The sequence below is a fragment of the Perca fluviatilis genome, chromosome 13 (genome assembly GCF_010015445.1).
Source record: "Perca fluviatilis chromosome 13, GENO_Pfluv_1.0, whole genome shotgun sequence".
In the NCBI taxonomy this organism is placed as follows: domain Eukaryota; kingdom Metazoa; phylum Chordata; class Actinopteri; order Perciformes; family Percidae; genus Perca; species Perca fluviatilis.
In genome coordinates, this window is record NC_053124.1 from 26,265,543 (window position 1) to 26,288,024 (window position 22,482).

At 40.0% G+C, this 22,482-nt stretch overlaps 4 protein-coding genes across 6 annotated transcripts; 3 read left to right on the forward strand and 1 right to left on the reverse strand.

Moving 5' to 3' along the window:
• Positions 1 to 85: 85 nt before the first annotated feature.
• Positions 86 to 1,341, forward strand: LOC120571522 (fatty acid-binding protein, liver-like). Its single transcript, XM_039820508.1, has 4 exons — positions 86 to 267; positions 354 to 526; positions 923 to 1,012; positions 1,160 to 1,341. The coding sequence occupies exons 1-4, from the start codon at positions 144 to 146 to the stop codon at positions 1,208 to 1,210; spliced, it is 438 nt and encodes a 145-aa protein (XP_039676442.1). The 5' UTR covers positions 86 to 143; the 3' UTR covers positions 1,211 to 1,341.
• Positions 1,342 to 2,915: 1,574 nt separating this feature from the next.
• LOC120570866 (serine/arginine-rich splicing factor 10-like) lies at positions 2,916 to 15,436 on the forward strand. Of its 2 annotated transcripts, XM_039819465.1 has the most exons (6): positions 6,152 to 6,332; positions 7,983 to 8,087; positions 9,063 to 9,166; positions 9,999 to 10,170; positions 10,265 to 10,315; positions 11,972 to 15,436. In XM_039819465.1, exons 1-6 carry the CDS (start codon positions 6,268 to 6,270, stop codon positions 12,198 to 12,200), a joined length of 726 nt encoding a protein of 241 aa, XP_039675399.1. In that variant the 5' UTR covers positions 6,152 to 6,267; the 3' UTR covers positions 12,201 to 15,436. The 2 variants fall into 2 exon arrangements, 1 of the variants encoding a protein (XP_039675399.1); XR_005641154.1 differs by lacking the exons at positions 7,983 to 8,087; positions 10,265 to 10,315; positions 11,972 to 15,436 and adding exons at positions 2,916 to 3,066; positions 3,626 to 3,683 and having other exon boundaries at positions 6,108 to 6,332; positions 8,255 to 9,166; positions 9,999 to 10,038.
• A 34-nt stretch (positions 15,437 to 15,470) lies between these two features.
• Positions 15,471 to 19,850, forward strand: LOC120570865 (gap junction alpha-9 protein-like). Its single transcript, XM_039819464.1, has 2 exons — positions 15,471 to 16,481; positions 17,143 to 19,850. Exon 2 carries the CDS (start codon positions 17,160 to 17,162, stop codon positions 18,666 to 18,668), a length of 1,509 nt encoding a protein of 502 aa, XP_039675398.1. The 5' UTR covers positions 15,471 to 16,481; positions 17,143 to 17,159; the 3' UTR covers positions 18,669 to 19,850.
• On the reverse strand, positions 19,744 to 22,391 carry LOC120570867 (c-Myc-binding protein-like). 2 transcript variants are annotated; one of them, XM_039819468.1, is made up of 5 exons: positions 22,079 to 22,391; positions 21,768 to 21,840; positions 21,174 to 21,222; positions 20,041 to 20,181; positions 19,744 to 19,944 (listed from the first exon to the last, which is right to left on the reverse strand). In XM_039819468.1, exons 1-5 carry the CDS (start codon positions 22,091 to 22,093, stop codon positions 19,941 to 19,943), a joined length of 282 nt encoding a protein of 93 aa, XP_039675402.1. In that variant the 5' UTR covers positions 22,094 to 22,391; the 3' UTR covers positions 19,744 to 19,940. The 2 variants fall into 2 exon arrangements, with proteins under 2 accessions (XP_039675402.1, XP_039675401.1); XM_039819467.1 differs by having other exon boundaries at positions 20,052 to 20,181; positions 22,079 to 22,383.
• Positions 22,392 to 22,482: the final 91 nt, after the last annotated feature.

Consider the following 22,482-nt stretch of genomic DNA (forward strand, 5'->3'; position numbering starts at 1 on the left):
AAACCTCCACGCATCCTCGTATCTGGTGCCATATTTCATCTGTTACTTAATATCTGTTGTTCAGCCCATCTTGCCTCTCTCTGGAAATTCCAGTCAAAATAACAGGGAGTTTCAAGTCCCCAACATGCCAACCAGCAGCGTGTATGATGGGATTAACAACAAGAACAACAAACATCCTCGGGCAAGCAACACGACCAGACATGGACTTCAGCGGCACTTGGAAAGTTTATTCTGAGGAAAACCTTGAAGAGTTCTTGAAAGTAGTAGGTAAGAATGTTTTCATATCTAAAGGATTTATTTGCTTTTGTAATATTTCAAATATAATTTCTTTTTTTTTTTTATATGCCTTAAAGGTGCACCTGAAATGATTGTTAAAATGCGAAAGGAACTCAAACCAGTGTTGGTGATCGAGCAGAATGGCAAAGACTTCAACTACACAATGAAGACTCCCATTGGCACCAAAGTCCACTCATTCAGCCTAGGAAAGGAGTCTGAGATGACTGCTGCGGATGGCAGGAAGATTAAGGTAATTCAAGGCTAAAAATCTTCATGTGTATTATTAGCACAGAAGGGAAGACCTGAGAGTTGGACTTGAGCCGATGATGCGAAAAATTTAGCCCTGAAAAGTGTTTTCATTCAGGAAACTATGTAGGCTTCAGTCAGCAAATTTCAGCAAGGCTTAAGTCCTGTTCTTGTGCATTTTTAAATAAAGAGCAGGATGCAAATGATGGAAGCAGCAGCAGATATGTCCCTCAGTGTGGCCACATGCTGGTAAAGTTAAAGAAATCTGATTAATGAAGAAACAACCAAACTGAAATTGGCAATTTGGGCAGTTTAAATTGCATTTTTCATTTTTACATTAATTTTCATTGGTTGCTTTAGAACCACTTCCATCACTTGCAACTTTTTTGGTCTTGACCAGTGCACTGTCAGAGAAGAGAACGGGAAGCTGATTGCTGAGAATGAAAAGTTCACCTCTGTCCGAGAGATCCAAGGGGACGACATGGTTGAGGTCAGTGGCTTTAATTCTTTTAATAACTGCTGTAATGATGAGGGATTCGGTGTTACAAAGAAACAAATAGACTGAGTACATTTTTTTTTATTTTTAAATGTGAAACAGCCATGTTTTCTTTCTGCCTGTGCTTTATCACGTCTCCAGACTATCACTGCTGGCTCTGTAACTTTCATCAGCAGAAGCAAACGAGTCTGACCCACACCTGGCAGCTGACGGATCCCTTTTACACCTTTTCAGCTTCAAGCAGGGAGCCATGGGGAAATAACACAATAAAATGTTATTTTTTTATTTATACATTTATGAATAAATTTGAATGATTAAATAAACCAACGTGATTGTACTACATACTACTTTGTACTACGATGTTTGGTTGCTTTATCATTCGTGGAAGGTAATTAAATACATACACATTTTAGGTACTTGCACTTTACTTGAGTATTTCCATTTTATCATAAAATGTATACATTAATTTTATGATAGATTACATTTTTATGCAACTTTATACTTCAACTACACTACATCCCAAAGGGAAATATTGTATTTTTACTCCACTAAATGTCTGACAGAAATAGGGTTGGGTATCGTTTGGTTTTTTTTCGATTCCGGTGCTAAATCGATACTTTTAAAACGGTGCCGGTGCCTAAACGGTGCCTGAACTGGTACTTTTCAATAAAGTTAAAAAAAAGAAGAAGAAAAAAATAAGGGTAGTAAACAACAGTCAGTGACTTGTTTATTGCTAAGGCCATGGTCAAAATTAAAGATTTAATAATAATGTAATAACAATAACAATAACTTATTTCACCAGTATATTGCTGTTGAACCCCAGATGGGAAAAGGGTATTTTACAATTACTGTGAATGCACCACGAGGCTACCTGTTTTAAGTGAATGCACCGTCTGTGTTGTTTAATTCCGACAATGGCAGCTGCAAGTGAACGCACCGTCTGTGTTGTTTAATTCCGACAACGGCAGCTTCGAGTGAACGCACCGTCTGTGTTGTTTAATTCCGACAACGGCAGCTGCAAGTGAACGCACCGTCTGTGTTGTTAAATTCCGACCATATAAACATACTGTATATCTATGAATTGCGACAGCGGCAGCTGCTGCTGCGCTGCAGAGCAGACTGTTACATCCCGCTGTTGAAGTCCTCCACAGTGAAATACAGTCACACTTTACACTGTTTAACGTTAGCTGTCAGCATTTTACCGGTGTTTAATCCAGCTGCTAGCTAAAAGTAGGCTAACGTTACATGCTGTCAGGTGTAGTGTAAAGTCAAGCACCGAAATGAGGCACCGAAACTTTCGTTCTTATTCGGTCTCGTTACTACCGTTTACGTCGGCACCGGTTCCCTATTAGACAGAAACCAACAGTATATTAAGGAGTTAAAATTAGCACAACCTTAAACATCTAAAGCAGTGAAATGCAACATACACATTATTGCAGCAGTAATATTAATCCCAAAACATAATATATAATAGTAAAACACTGACAGGGAACATTTTACTGCACAATGAATACTTTTCCTTTTCATACTTCAAGCTGACAATACTCTGAATGCTTCTTCCACCTGTGGTTTGTAGTCAAGTTCACGGTTTCTGCGACTGCCACAGCAGGAGGTGATGATCTCAAACGACAGGGGGCGCTGGGGTTACTTATCGCCCAATTTATGATTTAGAGGAAGAACCAGAAGGCGCCTTATAAATGCGCATGCGCAGCAAATGTTTTCGCGTATTTCCCTTCTTATCATAGATATATACCTTCTTATATGATACCTTCTTCTGATCATGTTAATGATTTCTCACAATAATTATCAACAATGACTTAACAAGGTGGGAAACAGATAATGTCAATATTCAAGTTTCATTTTTAGAACAGGCCTGAGGGCTACTCATGTGGTCCTTGGGGGCTACCTGGTGCCTGCGGGCACCGTGTTGGTGACACCTGGTCTATGGTATCTCCAGTTTCAGCGATGCAGGTGGAAATGGGAGAGATTTCAGGCGCATTGTGATTTACATCCTGCAAAGATCATTTTAACAGACTGCTGGGAACACAGTGAGTCACATTTCATGAGTTTTGGATGCTTGGTGATGCTAAAGCAGCAAACATTGGATTAGGTCAACTAGAGCAGTGGTTCTCAAACTTTTTCACATCAAAGACCCCTAAACTGACACAAATTAGACCACGGACCCCCATCTGATAAGACTTTGCCCCAGGGTCCTCTACCTGATAGAATTTTAGCTTTTAGATGTTTTATCACAGAAAATGAAGGAAACCCATGAGCGAAATAGTCATACAATCTGTCATTGTGTTACTTATGGATGAAATTATAGTGAAAATAAATGATTCCACTTTTTGTTGGTGACCCCCTGGAACCCCTTCAAGGACCCCTGGGTCCCCCGGACACCACTTTGAGAACCACTGAACTAGAGTATAGCCCTACTGTTTCAATCTCCTCCATTCCTCCATGGTTATTCCCCTTGCCAAGGGTAGACCTCCATATACATCAGGAATTGAAGAATAAGTCAGAACATATTCCAGTAGCCTATGGCAGATAGTCCAGAATTATATGTTAAAAAAAACTATTTCTCAAACTTAGTTTTCATTTTTACAGATGGCTCTAAAGATCCAGACAAAGGGTGTGCAGGTGCAGCAGTGTAGGCTATATCCCGGTGAGTGTTACATCAATAAAGAACAGAGTATCAGACCATTTATCAGTATACACCACAGAGTTGTTGGCATTGTTATTGACATTACAGAGGAGAAGGAAATACCCAATACTGGTATTGCATCTGACAGTTTTCCAGCACTATTTAGCATTAGATCAGGCGTCATTTAGAACAGATAGGCTATGAAATATTTCTTATAACGTAGGCTACAGAATGCAAATTAAGGGCATATTCACAACTTTAATTTGGGTTCCTGCCTATATGTGTGGAGGGAAATGAGCAGGTGGATATTCTGGCAAAACAAGCACTCAAGATGACATATGTAGACCTACAGGTTCCACTAAGCAAAGCTGAAGACAAAACATTGGGACATTAGTGAAACAGGAATGCATCTTTACAATATACAGTGCCTTGCGAAAGTATTCGGCCCCCTTGAACTTTTCGACCTTTTGCCACATTTCAGGCCTCAAACATAAAGATATAAAACTGTAATTTTTTGTGAAGAATCAACAACAAGTGGGACACAATCATGAAGTGGAACGAAATTTATTGGATATTTCAAACCTTTTAAACAAATAAAAAACTGAAATATTGGGCGTGCAAAATTATTCAGCCCCCTTAAGTTAATACTTTGTAGCGCCACCTTTTGCTGTGATTACAGCTGTAAGTCGCTTGGGGTATGTCTCTATCAGTTTTGCACATCGAGAGACTGACATTTTTGCCCATTCCTCCTTGCAAAACAGCTCGAGCTCAGTGAGGTTGGATGGAGAGCGTTTGTGAACAGCAGTTTTCAGTTCTTTCCACAGATTCTCGATTGGATTCAGGTCTGGACTTTGACTTGGCCATTCTAACACCTGGATATGTTTATTTGTGAACCATTCCATTGTAGATTTTGCTTTATGTTTTGGATCATTGTCTTGTTGGAAGACAAATCTCCGTCCCAGGCTCGGGTTTTTGCAGACTCCATCCGGTTTTCTTCCAGAATGGTCCTGTATTTGGCTCCATCCATCTTCCCATCAATTTTAACCATCTTCCCTGTCCCTGCTGAAGAAAAGCAGGCCCAAACCATGATGCTGCCACCGTCTAACATGTTTGACAGTGGTGGAGTGGTGTGTTAGGCTGTGAGCTGTGTTGCGCCAAACATAACGTTTTGCATTGTTTGCTGCCAAAAGTTTGATTTTGGTTTCCATCTGACCACAGCACCTTCTTCCACATGTTTGGTGTGTCTCCCAGGTGGCTTTTGGCAAACTTTAAACGACACTACTTTATGTGGATATCTTTAAGAAATGGCTTTCTTCTTGCCACTCTTCCATAAAGGCCAGATTTGTGCAGTATACGCACTGATTGTTGTCCTATGGACAGAGTCTCCCACCTCAGCTGTAGGTCTCTGCAGTTCATCCAGAGTGATCATGGGCCTCTTGGCTGCATCTCTGATCAGTCTTCTCATTGTATGAGCTGAAAGTTTAGAGGGACGGCCGGGTCTTCGTAGATTTGTAGTGGTCTGATACTCCTTCCATTTCAATATTATCGCGTTGCACAGTGCTCCTTGGGATGTTTAAAGCTTGGGAAATCTTTTGTATCCAAATCCGGCTTTAAACTTCTCCAACAACAGTATCTCGGACCTGCCTGGTGTGTTCCTTGTTCTTCATGATGCTCTGGCGCTTTACACGGACCTCTGAGACTATCACAGAGCAGGTGCATTTATACGGAGACTTGATTACACACAGCTGGATTCTATTTATCATCATTTTTTTTTTTGGGGGAAAAGGGTAAATTCTGAACCCCTCCCTGAATTTTTTGAGAGAGTTTGCTGCACTGAAAGTAAAGGGGCTGAATAATTTTGCACTCACTTTTCAGTTTTTATTTGTTAAAAAAGTTTGAAATAGCCAATGAATTTCGTTCCACTTCATAATTGGGACCCAATTGTTGTTGATTCTTCACAAAAAATTACAGTTTTATATCTTTATGTTTGAGGCCTGAAATGTGGCAAAAGGTCGAAACGTTCAAGGGGGCCGAATACTTTCGCAAGGCACTGTATAAAGACATGTTGGTGATGGGAGGAAGGTGGGCTTTAAACGTAGGGAAGAAAATATTATTACTCATCTTAAAATTAATCATACAGGTCTTAATTATTCATTAATAAAAATAGGCAAACATTCAACTTAAAAATGCACATACTGTAACCAGCCAGAAACTGTTGAACACATAATCCATTGCAAGGAATACAATAGGCCTACCCAGAGAGACCACCTTTTTTAGAAACTTCGTAAGGCAGACCACCACACTTTTTCACTGTCAGGGCTTTTGGGGAAAACAGCAGGCAAGGTATATCAAAATATGATTAAGTTTATAAGAGAAACTGATTTAGTAAAGACAATTTAGTTTCTCTCTGTTTTTCTCTGCATTGATTTCTCGTTCACGCTACAGTCCAGTTGGTGGCGGTAATGCACCTTTAAGTTGGTTTGCCAACCGTCAATAAACCATAAAGAAGAAGAAGAAGAAGAAGGAAGAAGAAGGAAGAAGAAATATTTTCGCTTCAGATTTTCGTTCACGAAAAGCATTTCTTCTGCTGTGTGAGTGTAACTTTATGGCCAAATACATGAGGCCCCCAAACACGTCTTTGTTCGTCAGAAACATTTCCGATGAGTCCAGGTGAGTGTCCACATTCAGACGCAATGAGAACCACAGATCATCCGCTAACGTTAACTAACGTTTAGCTATTCGTGTTAGCGATAGCTAACGTTAGCTGACTTAGCTTAGCAGCCAAGTTTATCCTCCTTGTAGGAGCCTCAAGTTACGTTAAACCAGCGTGCAGAGGCGCATTATGTTTAAAATATTTATAAACTGCAGCTCACATATTTCAAATGTATAAATTACCAAAAAAACAAACATTTGTTATAACGTGTCTACGTTATGATTTAATATGTTGGTAACGTTTCTTTGTTTGCATTGCGTTTCTGTCAAACGTTCACTGTGCTCGGTTACATGTTTATAAATAAGATAACGTTAAACAATGAACAATATTACAGTAAGTGTTTTGGTAATTTGCAGGTAAAAGACGTTAAACTTAATAAGTTGATCAGACTTCATTTTAATTAGCCAAGCTAATTGTTAGGTTACAACCCGTTATTTCAGTTAACCGTTATTCATTTTAAGTAATTACACGGCTTGGTTGAATACTCGATTCTGATTGGTCCCTCACGGCATTCTACGGTCTGTTATTCGAGTTAAGCGTTATTAAGTAAGGGACAATAATAGAGCGAGCCAGTCCTTTGTGAAAATTGGAACCGCGACAAGGGGCTTCGCGGAGGGGTCTTGAATCAGCCTGAAGGGGTTCAAGTAAGGGTCAGTGCCCGACAAGGTGACCATTCAGGAATTCATTAACAACGGGAGAGGCCAGAAAGGTGCGTTTGTTGTGACTCCACACATATCGTCACTTAAAAATAGTTTATTTTTTATTTGGAAAATACTAAAAAGGATAAGGATGCCCTTTTGGCAAACTGAATAATGTGATTTCAACACTAACTTCAAAGATGCGTAAAAAGAACACATGCTACCTAATTCTAGTAACATTATATTACAGTAAAGTAAGTTTAATATCAGCCTTTTACCCGCACATCATCAAACTTCCCTAATCCCTATGCACAACAAAAGAGACGTGTTAACAAATGCTGTATAGAACTATGATTTTCTAATGTGTGTTGTAACACCTTGGGTTGGGTCAGAATACATATCTGAACACAAACTACTTGATGTTGACGCACTTTGTGTAAGAATGTTTGACAAAGGATGTTGGTGCTAATCTTAATCTATATTTTTCTCTTCATCCTGGTAACATATTGACCCATGCCCTCCAGACATAATTCGTTTTTATTTGCTGATAAATTGAACTTGAACATTTATAAAAATCCAGCCTTAATAGAGCAACATTGCTGCATCTGTTGATGTCAAGTTGTAGACTTGTTAGTGGGGTTTACGTTGAATTGCATGTTGAACAAATTAGTGTATGTATCTTAAAGGTCAGTTTACCCCAAAACACAATATAATTGTTCCAAATACAAAATACAACCTCTAGAGTAAAACAGCAACAGCCAAACTTGACATAATAACAGAGAAACCGTGTGGACGGATGGGTCGGATCACCAGGTAAGAGGTAAAATAAATGTTACTGTGTTTTGGGGTGAACTGTCCCTTTTTTAGCCTTCTCATCAGCTGCTCTCCCAGCTGTTGTTACTGGTTAGTGATGTAGGTAGAGTTTCCCGTGATGGTCCGTTGAGTCACACTTGTATTTACGGTGTTCAGGCCTGAGGATTTGCGGCGTGAGTTTGGCCGCTATGGGCCAATAGTGGATGTCTACATCCCACTTGACTTCCATACACGTCGACCAAGAGGATTTGCATACATTCAATATCCTTTCCCAATGATTTTTTTTTTTTTTTTTTTTTTTACAATTTGTGCTCCTGCTAACAAAACATTTTAATTTCATTTCAGCGGAGAAGATATGCTTTTGTGACGTGTTTTTCACTTAATTTGATTGAATATCTAACACACATATTTCTCTGTTATTGCTTCAGAAAATGTAAAAGCATCCAGTTGTGGAACCGGCCACAAAGAGTAACAAAGACCCGTGTAGAGTAGCTGTAAAGACAAGTCACACAGACCTTCAGGATCAGAGGGAGGGAAAAGGTTGAAAAGAGAAAGTAAAGCATGAAGAGGAAAAGGGAACGGAGACAAAGCTTGGATATGGCGGCAAAGAATTGGGAAAAGAAAAGAGTTTTAAGAGGAAAAGGCAAGCAGGAAACCCGAGTCTCTGTGGGAGTCGATTAAAGAGTGTAAAGATCAAGATGAAGTTCAAAGTCAAGCATGGGCAAAGGTAACAAGTCTGAATTATTTTGTATCCTGACAAGACAATTCCACAAATTTGACATGACCACAAAATCAGCTTTCTTTGTTATATCAATGACTTTTGTAATTTTAATTCAATGACTTTAATAAACTATTTAATGTATTTGATTTGTTTATACGTTTGTAGTCCTAGTCCCTCAGACAATTATTTGATTTCTTTGAAAAACTTGCTTCATCTTTTATCTCTACAAAAATGAACAGAGGATGTATTTGTTTGATGCTTTTTTCTTTTTCACCTGCTATATCATATCAAGTAATGTGTAATTTGTGCTCATTTTAAACTGTTGTTTCTTATATCTAATCTCTTGACGATGTGAGGGGTGGGACATTGAATTGCTGTTTTTATATTTTATGTGAGGAGACCATTGTTTTTCCTTCTCTTACTTCACCCTTCTGAGAATTAAAAAAAACAAACAATTGATTTGTGTGGCTTTATCAAAAAATGACAGCAAACAAAAACCCTTAACTACTCAGCATATTTGAGGATGTGCGTGATGCAGAAGATGCTCTTCACAGCCTGGACAGAAAGTGGGTTTGTGGCCGTCAGATTGAAATCCAGTTTGCCCAGGGTGACAGAAAGAGTAAGTGTTTTAACTTTTTTTTATTTATTTTTGCCACCAAATACTAATGGAGTTTTTTTAGCTGTTTTAGTCAGTGTAAATTATGCAGTGGGAGATAGAGATGTGGGAGCTAAAATGGTGGCATGAAGCCATCTTTAACAGCACGGTGTTAGAGCGTCAGTGATAATTAGATTTTCTGCTGACGGAACGTGTATACGGCTGTGAAAGTGATTCAAATTAAAGAGGTGGAATAGAGGGCGTTGATAATTGAAGTGGGTGAAATGAACAACAGTAACAAAGTGCTGTAGTAGCAGGATTAAAGAAAAAATAAACGGGAGGAAATATTCAGCAGGTGTTTCCTTTCAACGGAAAAATGCTTACTATGACTGACTGACAGAACCTTTTATCGGTTTTTCTTTGCAGCTTATAACAATGGCTCACCACCATGGCTTGCTTGTTAAACTTGAGTGGAGTTATGAGTTCAACTGGTGCTCGTCTTGATAGGACTCATCACCATGTTCTTTAACCGATTTGTTAGCAGTGCAGTGAGAATTTATCTTCTAATGCATATACTCACTGCACTCACCAACCTAACTAGTGTTAACTAGTGGAAGTGTTAACTGGTTCACGTCCGCTGTAATGCCTGGTATAGAGGTGCACCCTGCATTCACTCTGTAGGGCTCATGGGACAGAAGGCACCTTTAGTCCAAAACTGAAAAAATACAATAAAAATCTTGCAGAGGAGCTCCCAGTGGATTCTACACCAGCTGTTGCTCGTGGGAATGTTTGGTGCGTTGTGTTTTCTACTCTGGGCTCTAACAACCTCTCATCGCTGTCTAATTTTAAACATCAGCACCAAATCAGATGAAGTCGAAGGAAAGGCATTCTCCGGGCAGGTCATCTCGATACGACGACTACGATCGTGACAGCCGGCGCAGACGGTCGCGCAGTCGCAGCTACGACAGATACAGGTCACGCAGCCCTTCTTATGATCGACATCGCAGGCGATCCGAGAGTCCTCGAGAGTGAGTTTTACTTTCAGCAGGCTTGTTCCTCACAGTTGCTGTACTTAAATGTTTATTTGAAAAGGGAAAATAACCTTTCCATGTCTGTCTTTAGGTCTCGTGGACGAGGGTATGGAGGAAGAAGCAGGAGCCGCGAGGATGAAAGGTACAACTTCTCATTGGCTGCTTACAGAGGTTGTGGTTTGCATCTGTTACTCCCTTTCTGTCTTGGTCATGGTACGGGCTGTATTACACCGCTTCCTAACATAGAGCGAGGGAGCATACTGTGGCCAATGGGATGTGAAAAGTTGTCCAGATATACTACGAGTTATTGCGCACCACGAGGAGGTGATCGGATTTTTTTTCGTTGTGATATTTATGTTCTTGCTCTTTTTCGGTCAACAACCGTCAGAGAGGGTCACAGAAGCCTAATTGAAGGAGTGAAGGTAGATGTGATGTAACGTTTCCTGTTATTGTTACGACCCAGAGCCTTTTAGCCAACACTGCTTGTAGAGTCTTTTAACCAGACCTACATGAGGCCAATGCGGCGCAAGAAAGGGAGAACTTGTTCGGACGCATGTTCTGGGCTGCCAATAAACCAATGTCCAATACATTAATTAAAGGTGCAATATGTAATATATTTACTGTATTAAATCCAAAAATGACCACAATATGTCATCAGATATTGAGGAAACATGCTAAATTGAAATACTGTTTTCTGACAACAATGGCAGTATTTTCTCCTTTTGAAAGTTATTGTTTTGGCCTGTGTGTTGGTATCAACTGCTCAGTTTGACAGCCAGGCCGGGTTGCCAGATGTACCTTTTTTAAAAACATAAACCCAGCGCGCTACAACTGTAATGTTAGTACAGCCATGTAAGCAGCAAACAATCAAACAGGATCAACGGAGATGGATTCTACCCGACCTAAAAAAAATCTTGGCATGTTTGTGGCAAGACAGCTTAGAGCCCAAAAGGACACACAGTTGGCTAATTTCCTCCTGAACAGGTAATAATAGGGGTGTCCCGATACTCGCAAAAACAGTTGAGATGCAGCCAGTAATGTGATTTGACTGGTCCTGGCTAACGCCGCCATGCTAACACGCCATAAATGAGTGCGGTGACCCATTTATTCAACGACTGCATGCTCACCGTAGCACAGGTAAATTTCTGTATATTTAATTTCAGGTAAATTTCAATCTGCTTTCCAGTTAAACACAAATCAGACCATACCAGTGACCTTTTTGCTTTGCCCTTTGCCATACACCTGTACCTGTTGATTCCCTATATGCATTTCCGGTGACAATGCTCCAGCCTGTGATCATACCCAAATCTGCATATGCATTCATGTCACCAGAGTGCTCTATGAAACAAAACAAAAAAACTACCAAGTTACATTATGGCTCCAACACCACTCTTTTTCAGTTGACTAAAATCCGAGAGAGAGCCTGTCAACATTGCCTTTTACTGCTGTGTTCCTCTGAGACTCAGCTAGGTTAGCACTTGACTATTGTTCTGCTAAGGTAAGTTACCTTCTGTCAGCCTTGTTTCTATGTAGTTGGAATGCAGTTTCATTGTCAGTTTCAACCAATGCCGTTGAGGAAGTGCGTGAAACTTCACAAAAATAGAGCCAAGGCGAGCTTTTTTTGCCAAAACAATCCATTTGGCTGTTCGCATCGCACCCAGTTAGGAAGAGGTGTTACTGTACAAATGCAGAATTTCTTGGAAAGACCTATAGTACATTTGACACACAGGTTATGCTGAGTGCACAGGAGTTTAGATAAACACAGAAGTGTCTAAATGGTCTCATCGTGTGTCTTCAGATACAGGCCGAGGCCTCGGAGAGAGTCCAGAGGAAGGTCTCGTTCACGCTCAAAATCTGCATCTCCACGAGAAAACGCCAACCCAGCGTCGACTTCCCATTACACCGAGGAAGAAGTACGACGGACACACTCCCCATCCCGCTCCAGATCCCGGTCTGCATCGAGATCCCGCTCTCGTTCGCGTTCTCGGTCCCGATCCTGGGCTGGGCGCAAGTCAGGCGGACGCTAGAATAGTACCTGCTCCCCCTATTATCCGTCTGTCAGATGCACCAGAGCTGGTTCATTTGTCAAGAAATGTTTGTTTTGACATGAATGTAACGTCCACTGAAACCTTTGTAGAAAGCTTGTTTTTGCGGCTCTATTTTAAGAACAACGGTGGTCCTTTGCTTGGTTTTATAAAATTTCATTGATGAGATTTTCCCGATTTAGAAAGATGAAACGGTCAGTGGCGTTTTCTGTGTTCCGTGGTAGTCGGCCAGGAATAATTGTCTTTTTTATATACGGTTATTGATAGGTTTGTTTTCTAAACCCTATGCACCCATTTTTGCAAAAAAAATAACATTCAGTATTTTAAAATGAATCCAGTCTGTTGATGGACCAAACCAGCGTTTTCTGTGTGCTTTATCGCATTTATAACAAATCATGTACTTTTTACTCTACTGCTGACCACAGATTTTTCTTCCTTTCTTTCAGCCACAGGTGTTCATTTATTTTACTGTATCGAAATGTATGTTCAAAAACATTGAGATGATCATCAACCTTTATTGTCAAAGTAGCAGACTGAATTGAAAAATGCACTGCATTAACCTGCAAATATAAATCTAAAAAAAAGAAGCATACTTTGACATTCAAGTTTTAGTCTCTGCAAGACAATGATTGTCATACTTTGAAAATGAGTCACTGGCTGCCAGGAAGAAAAACATAAAAAATGTAAAAGGATATGGTCTGGGTTGGAAAATGATCAGCAGTAGCGTCAAGTATGAATATTGAGGCAAAAATACACAAACGCTGCTGTGGTCCTTAAGTGTTAAGATGTTGTTGACCATTGACTTTAACCACAAAAAGTACATTAATCTGTTTTAATTTTGTGGTGTTTTCTGTACGATTTCCAAAAGTATTTTATTTTCCGAACAGTTCTCCAAATTTTGGTTGAGAGGAGGAACAAAAGTTGCTCGTTGGTGTTTACATGTTGATGGTTTCCTTCAGAATGAATCTTGTCACTGCATGTTCTATTCTCTAATCTTCTATCTTTAGTAGGAATAAACTGTTATTTTCAGTACTAAATGGATAACATTCAGTATAAGGAAACTGTGTGTGGCTTTAGTTCGTAAACTCTGCTTGCAGATACAAATTGGTCCACTGAAGTTTATTAATATATGTATTTACACTAGGCAGCCAAGCTCTATGTAAAGATAAAGAAACATAAAGGGATAGTTTGGATCTGGGGTTGTATGAGGTACTTATCCATGGTCTGTGTATATATAGATGGAGGTCGGCACGCCCCCCAGTTTGGAGAAACGGACACTAGTTCTGTCAAGGAAGCTAAGCAATAAACTGCTGCGGAAGGAAAACATATTTTAGCCACCTAAAAAAGGACCCACTAAAATACCAATATTAGTTTAAGTGTAATGGGTGAGGATGGTGCAGTGGATATGACGCATGCCTTTGGTGTGGGAGACCTGGGTTCAACTCTCAATGTGTCCCTGAGCAAGACACTTAACCCCTAGTTGCTCCAGAGGCGTGCGACCTCTAACATACAGTATAGCAGTTGTAAGTCGCTTTGGATAAAAGTGTCCGCTAAATGACATGTAATGTAAAAGGGTACGCTATGTGTAAAATATTTTCACCACTTTACCTTCAGTCAAACTGCCCTTTCCCATACTGGAACTGAAGCTGATGTATCGCTCTCTTCAAAGCCACCGCACTCCTTTAACAAAAACAGTAATTTAACAACAACTGTAATTCTACCTGTTTTTGTCAAAGGAGTGTGGTGGCTTTGAAGAAAGCATAGACACAACTGCTTCAGTTCCCCATCAGAAAGGGCTGTCTGAAAGTAAGGTAAAGCAGTGGAAATATTCTAAATTTAGTGTACACAGATATACAGTAGTTTTTTTTTTATTTATTTTATTTTTTTCAAGGTGGATAAAATGTGCGTTGCTCCTGCCCCCGTCCACAAGCAGTCCATTGCTTAGCTTCTATGTCAGGACCTCTGTCTGTTTCTCCAAACTGGGGACATGCCGACCGCCATAAATATACACTGATGAATGATTTGTACCTCATGCAACCCCACTTTAAAAGATCCAAACTAACCCTTTAATTCATTTGTGAATTTAAGGAGACAATATGCAGGAAACCTCAGGAGAATTAAGTCAGAGTTTCCCATCCAATAGCCTGATGTCCAATAGGTGTTTCAGTATTATGAGAATAAGTGAAATCGCAGTCTGCAGTCATCTGCATGGAAAACAGACCAGTCCAGCCATGAACATCGATTTCCTTTTAATGGATCAGTAGCTAGGGTGAACAACTTAAAATTAGATTCACAGCGAAGAAGCAACCATGTATGAAATCGGACGTGCCCCATTGATCCCTGTATTGAAAAAAACAAACATTGATTAAATGAGTACAATGACAGCATGGAGGCTTGATGTGAGTTACTTTATCAAGAATATTGGTATTAAGCACAGGGTTGGTACAAATACAGAACAGACTGAACCAAGATAGTACTGCATTAATGCTATATGACTGAGATATGATCTCACCATTAATAATGGGGTTGCTGGTTCAAGCCCTGCCATTCTTGCAAAGTTTTAGCAAACTGTTTTAAGTCTGTCTAGCATTACATTTGTTGCGCCCACCATCTCTGATCCCCTGCTCCTTGAACTTTGTTTTGTACCTGATGCTGCACTGTCACCCCCCTGAAGATGTACAAAGGTGCACAAGTTGAACATCTATTGAGTCCCCATTCACCATTCTGTCTCTGTAAGCAAACTTGCAGTGATATTAGACCTGAAACAATTAGTCGATTAAAAAAAAATGTGTCTGCAGTCATTTAAACAAAAGGGAAAACTCTTTGTTTTGTTCTGTTATGGACAAAACAAGCAATTTGAAGATGTCAACTTTGGGAAATTGGGATGGCAATATTTACCCATTTCTCAAAGTGATTTATCGATAAAATAAGTGGGATTTGTTTGGATTTCGTGTAAATAATACCTTATTATAAAGAGTAAAAGACCAATGTGTTGGATCATAGGCTACCCAGTACAATGACTAACACAGATTAGACATGTAGTGGCTCATGAAGCTGGTCTTTGGATGTTTTCTCTAGTGAGGAAGGAAACTACATTGGTGTGTCTATGAACTCTCATCTGTGTGAATGTTCAATCAGTTTAACTAAGAATGTAATAAAGTATTTCAATTAGGCAACAGAACATTTTAATATTCTTCAAATAAAACTTCTAACAGTTATTGCTTTTTCCTCATCTACCATTATAGTATATTGAATATTTTGGGGTTTTGGACTGTTGGTCACAAAAGTCATTTGAAATTGTGAATGGTATTTTTATGCCAATTATTTTCTCAATTGAATCCTTTTGTTTATAAAATGCTAGAAAATTGTAAAAAAAAAAGATCAAAAAGCCAGCCCAGATGATGCCTTTCGATTGCTTTATTTGTCAGTTTACTATCATGTAATACAAAGAAAAGCATCAAATCTCCACAATTAAGAAGCTGGAAGCAATTTATGTTTGCTTCTAGCTTCTTAATGCATGCTTCGCAGAAGAAAAAAAAAAGTATGAATAATCAATTATCAAAATCATTGTAGATTAATTTGTTATTAATCAATGAAATGATTCAGCTGCTCTAGCTGCAACAACGGCCACCATTCAACACTGGTAACAGAGCAGTGACCGGGACACGAACTTGTTGTGGCTCTAATGCGTTATATCTCGCTGTTTTAAATAAGTGGGGGATATCTTGCATTTTAACAAATCCTACAATGTCAGGTCTCAGATTAAATCAGGATAGTGATCCTCTTCAGAAGCATTACATCGATTATTATCCACTTTCAAGGCACGATCAGATGCAAGATCCCCATCAAACCCAGTGCACCCCTTGTGTCCTGTGTGAATTTAGAGGATCAAACCACTTCAGGGTCTTTTAGGTTCAACCAGAAACGGGCGGCAAACTCTTACATGCTTTGCAACACATTTCACCCCTGATGACTATCAGGAACTGGCAGTCAGTCCATTCATACTGCTGCAAGGTAAATGGCAACAGAGCATCGCAACAGCATCGATTGGTTTTGTCTTTCACAGGCTATAAGTTGTGAACAACAAGAGCCAGCAGGGATCATTTGTTTTTGTCCAGTTTTAACCAACAGTGGAGACTGAATTCTCGCCTTGTAGAAGAGGATAAAAAAGGTCTATGATGGGCCTGTAGGATTGTGTTCCACAGCATCAGCACCATTATTGCAAAAGGCCTTTATGGTTATATTTCATATCTCAGATGAAAGGTAAGTTAACTAATTTTAAAATAAGTATTTGACCGTTTTGTGTAAGTCATGTCATTTTGTTACATAATTACGTGAGCTGAATAGATCCGCTTTACGTAGTGCAATGCTTTCTCTCTTTTGCTGTAGGAAAACAGTTTTCAGATACTTTTTATAAATGGATTAAAATGATTGACTATTTTTTTATATGATTTGTAATGTCTAATTATTACCAATTTAACCAATATATCTTATGTTTTAATAAGATGCTGCTCAATGTTGCCATACACTTCACGTAACACTGGGCAATAAGAATACATCAAAAGTCCTAATGCAGCTATTTAATACTGGTTGTATAATTGAAAACCTAGTTCTGAGCACTGGTGGAAGAAGTATTTGGATCTTAGCAATACTACATTGTAGGAATTTCTTTGTTACAAGTACGTAAATTAGTACTAGTATTTATATACTTTAAAAAACAAATCAATCGGTTTCAAGATTGTATTTGTTAAGCATCTTTTGAAAATACTATCAGCCGATGTGTAATTTTCAAATTTTTAAATCATATTTATATATACAATGCATATTATATATCTTTTTATATTGTTATCGGCCTCTAAAATCCAGTATCAGTTTGGCTTTATTAATAATCATAACTTTGATTTTGTCTCTTTATTCGTTACAGCACTTCTAATATAAAAAATGGGAGACTGGAACTTCCTCGGAGGCATCTTGGAGGAGGTGCATATCCACTCCACCATGGTCGGCAAGATCTGGTTGACCATCCTGTTCATATTCCGGATGTTGGTGCTGGGCGTCGCAGCCGAGGACGTGTGGAACGACGAGCAGTCAGACTTCATCTGCAACACAGACCAGCCCGGCTGCCGCAACGTCTGCTACGACCAGGCCTTCCCCATCTCCCTCATCCGCTACTGGGTGCTGCAGGTGATCTTTGTGTCCTCGCCCTCCCTGGTGTACATGGGTCACGCTATCTACCAGCTGCGAGCCCTGGAGAAGGAGCGCCACTGCAAGAAGGTGGCTCTCCGTCGGGAGCTGGAGGCGGTGGACGCTGAGCTGGTGGAGGTGCGGAAGAGGATTGAAAAGGAGATGAAGCAGCTGGAGCAGGGGAAGCTCAACAAAGCGCCACTGAGGGGCTCTCTGCTGTGTACTTATGTGGTTCACATCATGACTCGCTCACTGGTGGAGGTCAGCTTCATGGTGTGTCAGTACATCCTCTATGGACACCGCCTGAACCCTCTCTACAAGTGCGAGAGGGAGCCGTGCCCAAATGTGGTCGACTGCTTCGTCTCCAGGCCCACTGAGAAAACGGTTTTCATGGTCTTCATGCAAGTGATTGCCTGCATCTCCCTCTTTCTCAGCATTCTTGAGATCCTGCACCTGGGATACAAGAAGATTAAGAAAGGCATCCTGGACTTCTACCCCCATCTGAAGGCCGATCTCGACGATTATTACGTCGACAAGTCACAAAAGAACTCAGTTGTGCATCAGGTTTGCATAGGCACATCTGCTGGTCGCAAGACTACAATTCCCACTGCACCATGTGGATACACATTACTGTTGGAGAAGCAGGGCAACGGACCTACCTACCCTCTTCTTAATGCCTCCTCTGCATTTGTCCCAATAAAAGGGGACCCTGGTGCAAAGCCAGACAGCCACAAGGACGGCAAGGAGCGCGTGGCGAGCCCCACAGAGCAAAACAGCAACTCCAACAACACAAGCAGCGAGACACGTTCTCCTCCTGCAGACAAACAGGATGAGCCAGAGGAACAATCTTCACCCCATCATGAGGACATGGAGTGTCCCAGCTCGGAGTACCCCACCCTCCCTGTAGCAGACACCTCCTCCTGCACAACTCTGTCAGGCATTGTGAGGAAGTCCCGGAGGGTGAGTCCACCGTGGAACTGCTCCACTCTGGTAGAGGGGAACGGCTCGGACAGTGGAGATTCCTACCACAGGAACAACAGCGTGAAGCCACGTGGCAGCTGCGTCGGTCCCCGAGCAAGACGGCTCTCTAAATCAGACATTAAGAGACCGATCAGGTCTCAGAGCCCGGACTCGGCAGGGGAGCTGAGCTCAGTATCTCGACACAGCCGGGAGAGTAACAGCCCCGTCGCCTCCCCTCCAAACCGCAGAGTGTCACAGGTGAGCAGCTCAGGCAGCAGAAGAGCTCCAACTGATCTGCAGATATAAACAACAGACTGTATGCCCATGCCATGTTTGGGTGCAAGTTATGGGAACACTAAGTCACTGCACTTTTCACACATTTAAAGTTCTTTAAAAAACACGCACAAAAGGCATTTGTTAATTGTTACCAAACCAAAAGGTCCAATGAACTGGCATGTTCAGATGAGTTTTATTCACTGGGCAGTGGAGACAGAAGCTCACAAGAAGTTGTAGGACAGAATAGTCCTACTATTTTACTGAAATATTGAAAAAAGGTCCTTTGATTAGGTAAGGTGTGAATTATTGCTGGAGCCAACTTGGGCTCTGAGCAAAAGGTATCCCTGACCAAAGTGAAAGGCACAGTAGAAATGTCACACAGAACAGCAGGAGTTTGATCAGTCAACAGGAAAGAGAATATTACCGTAGGATAAAATTAAACTCAAACTCTTAGGTAATTTATTTCTTCTATAAACCAAAGAACTTTTTCCAATCATATTTAAATCTGCAATCTAACATTCTTCTCAGATTTTAACAGGTGGTGGTCAGACCACAAAGGACGGTTTTGTTTGCGTACATTAACAGGTCTGTTACAGAGACTCAGATAGACATTTTATGATTTGAGTGTATACAGCAGCTCTATCTGAATGATTAGAGGGTAATGGAAAACTGAACCACAAATCTATAATGCAGTTTCAGGTCACAACATGCTGTTACGCAACCAGATACTTTTAAATCAGTGACCTGCCTGAATTCATTCATCCCCCATTTAACATGTCAGAGATCTTCAGTAAGAATATTTAACAATTATTCTAAATGTCTGTCACAATGGGAAATGAGTGCTAAATATCTTGGAGTTGTTATTGTGACCAAAATGATGTTATGGTGTCATTTATCATACTTTAATTTCCTTTCAGAAAACAACTCTGAATTATTGCTTTTGTATGACAACTTTTTACTCAGTTATGTAGTTGATATCAATTAAAATATCTTAGAAAAAATTAAAGGCCATTCTAAAAAAAAATTGTGTATGTAAGCAGAAGCCTTTGGTTGGAAACAGGAACAATTGTGAATTTAGGACATCAAGTGAATTACTGATGCCAAATGCTGAAAAAACATTTATTTATGACAAAGGAAAAGTTGCTTCTTGTTACAACAAAAATAACAGTGATTTTGTGATTATGCAATAAACATTTAAATATTCTCCAAAAAGGCTACTTTTCTCTTTTTACCCCAAACAGCAATGAAAAAACCCTCCGTTCTACTCTGCTGCTCCCTCTTCAGGTGACGGTTCATACTGCATCAGCTGAAAAATTATGTAACGGCAGAGGTTAGAGGTTACAGTATGAGCAGCACACTCAAACACAAGCAGACCTGGTTATCTGTAAATTTAGACTTTTACCAGCATCTCACCCTGTTCCTCAGCTCTTTGTTCTCCTCCATGAGCAGGTTGCATTTCTGTTGTAGGTCAGCCAGCTCCATGCGAAGAGCCACAGCGTCCGCTGGCTCCGGAGCAGCTGCACCGAGGTGTAGCTTTATGAAACTGTGCCGGTGGTTAAGGTCACTGTGTGCTATCAATAATCAGTCTACAGAAATCTTTGATTTTAACCAAGCCAGATGGATGAAGATTAGTAAATAAAAGCAACAGTGACAGTGACTTGTTCCCCTCTAGGGCCATTCATGTAACACAAAATAATGAACTCCTCTGGCTCAAAAACAAGCTCCCTGTGAACTATACTAATCTTCTGCCAAGTGTACTGTATGGAAAGTAAAGACTTTGGCTTCTCACAACACTTGGGTTCCAGAAATCACCACTGAAGTGAAGGATCAAGTCACAGAATAGTGCAGAATTTCCAGTTATACGTGTGTGTGGTTCTGAAAAGGACTGTGGTATTCAAGGTGTCATTAATGACCGCAACACACACACGTACAATAAACTAAAGCGTGATGTTGATGACACAAAACTGCAGCCAATGCCGGTTTTAATTATCCAGCAGTGTTTTTCACACTTTAGTCTCCTATAGAGAAAAAAAAAATCATGTTTCCACATCACACATTTGTTTTCGATAGATATGGGGAAAATAGCATTTCTCTTACACAGGACGCCTACATTACAGATTTAAAAAATGTTCAGCGGTTTCTCCCCCCAGCTGGATTGTTGACATTTTAAAATGTACCAGAAAAGAGGAGCTGCAGCAATGTGGAGTACAACAAAAATATGGTGTTTTTTGAAAATGAAACCATGTAAACCTATTCTGATATAACCTCTCAATACAATTATGAACCTGAAAATGAGCATAATATGACACTTTAAGTACAAGACGGCCCATAATTCTCAGCTACACAATTCTTGAGGAAACTTGAACAGGGTCAACTCTAAGCAAAAACATGACAATCTGGTTTTTAACAGTGAATAATAGGCTATATATTATTTGTCAATGTATTTTAAATCAGATGTACCATGCTATCTATTTTCTGCCATTTTTACACATAGATCTATGTTATATAGAACTGCATACATGAAAAAAAGGATACTCCAATGCATTGTTAGGTTTGTCATTCTCTTCATAAAGTGTCACTAAAACTGCAAAAAGAGAAACGAAATGGTGATAAAATAGCACAGCAGGTATATCGGTGAAAAGTGAGTGAATGTGTGAAAACAGAGGCCTGACAAATACAGATGTGATTTCTTGTGATTTTGACTGTCATGTCTTTTATGTAGATTTAAACTTATGGAGTGTATGGCTTTAACAAGGTTAACAAGATGTAAATGATTCCTAAAAAACACATCCAGAAACATGTGTGATGTTTTAAATAAGCAGAACGTTTCAAACAATACAGGAGAAGAATTAGATTCAATATCAATTTAGATTAAATTAACTTTTTTATCCACCAGCCACATAGCTAGTGAATGTTCAAATTTGACCAGCCACTCAATAGATTACCATTGTTTTGTTGACTGGTGAGTGAAGCAAATCTTTGTATATTTTCCCAGCATTTGGGCTGGTGGATGGTGCTAATTTTGAACCCTGTCCAGATCCCCCCTCCCCCCCAATGTTGACATAAAACCTACGCCCTTGCACTTGGACATGTAAATAAGGTAGCTATTTGAATTGTTTGTATACCTACCGCTTGTTATAGCGTCAAGAACTCCAGATTTTTCCAGATATCTTCTGAATTGCTCTCGTTTCGATTCTGACGCCTGAAACATAAAGCAACTATTAGACTTGCACATAAGTTAGCAGCACACGTCTGACTGGTTTTATCCACTGGCTATTTAACGCCCCCGCTTGAGGGAAGTTCACTAGCTACTTCATGCAAACAAGCCATCATTATGCTAGTTTAGCTAGCTAATTAGCCCACGCTTCGCATGAGCAGCTACAACATTTACCGAGTAAAAACAATTAACAGCTACAGAAAGTATGACACCAAATACTTACTCTGTAATGGGCCATGGATGCGACGGTGTCTGTATAATTTACAGGTGTTTTAAAATTAGCTGAATTTAACTCTTGGCAGCTGGGCTGTAGCTAACGTTACGTTTACTTCAGTTTACAACACTGGAGGTGGATTTCGTTGCCATAACAACATATTAAAACGGCTGCCGGAAATGCATTTTCTTCCCGACCAGGATGGTAAAAAATACAATTCAAAGGAAAAACTACGACTGCTTTGCAGTGAAAATACGTTTTAAATTTGGTTAAATTAAATTACTTTTTTTGTACTTCTATAAGCTGACCGTGGTTGAAGCTCGAGCAAGAGAGCAGTGCCGGCCAGCCGTTGGTCATGTGCTGAAAACGTCACATCCTACGTACTGATTTGTAAAACATACAAGATGGCCTCA

Excerpts from the sequence above, each read along its gene's own strand:
- LOC120570867 (XM_039819467.1), bottom strand. Across the intron at positions 20,182-21,173 it reads AAACCTAACAATGCATTGGA|TTTCATAAAGCTACACCTCG; the intron begins GTATCCTTTTTT and ends CCACCGGCACAG. Across the intron at positions 19,945-20,051 it reads ACAAAGAGCTGAGGAACAGG|CTGATGCAGTATGAACCGTC; the intron begins GTGAGATGCTGG and ends ATAATTTTTCAG.
- LOC120570866 (XM_039819465.1), top strand. The coding sequence starts at position 6,268 with ATGGCCAAATACATGAGGCCCCCAAACACGTCTTTGTTCGTCAGAAAC. Across the intron at positions 6,333-7,982 it reads AACATTTCCGATGAGTCCAG|GCCTGAGGATTTGCGGCGTG; the intron begins GTGAGTGTCCAC and ends TACGGTGTTCAG. Across the intron at positions 10,171-10,264 it reads CGATCCGAGAGTCCTCGAGA|GTCTCGTGGACGAGGGTATG; the intron begins GTGAGTTTTACT and ends GTCTGTCTTTAG.
- LOC120570865 (XM_039819464.1), top strand. The coding sequence starts at position 17,160 with ATGGGAGACTGGAACTTCCTCGGAGGCATCTTGGAGGAGGTGCATATC.
- LOC120571522 (XM_039820508.1), top strand. The coding sequence starts at position 144 with ATGATGGGATTAACAACAAGAACAACAAACATCCTCGGGCAAGCAACA. Across the intron at positions 268-353 it reads AGAGTTCTTGAAAGTAGTAG|GTGCACCTGAAATGATTGTT; the intron begins GTAAGAATGTTT and ends TATGCCTTAAAG. Across the intron at positions 527-922 it reads CGGATGGCAGGAAGATTAAG|TGCACTGTCAGAGAAGAGAA; the intron begins GTAATTCAAGGC and ends GGTCTTGACCAG.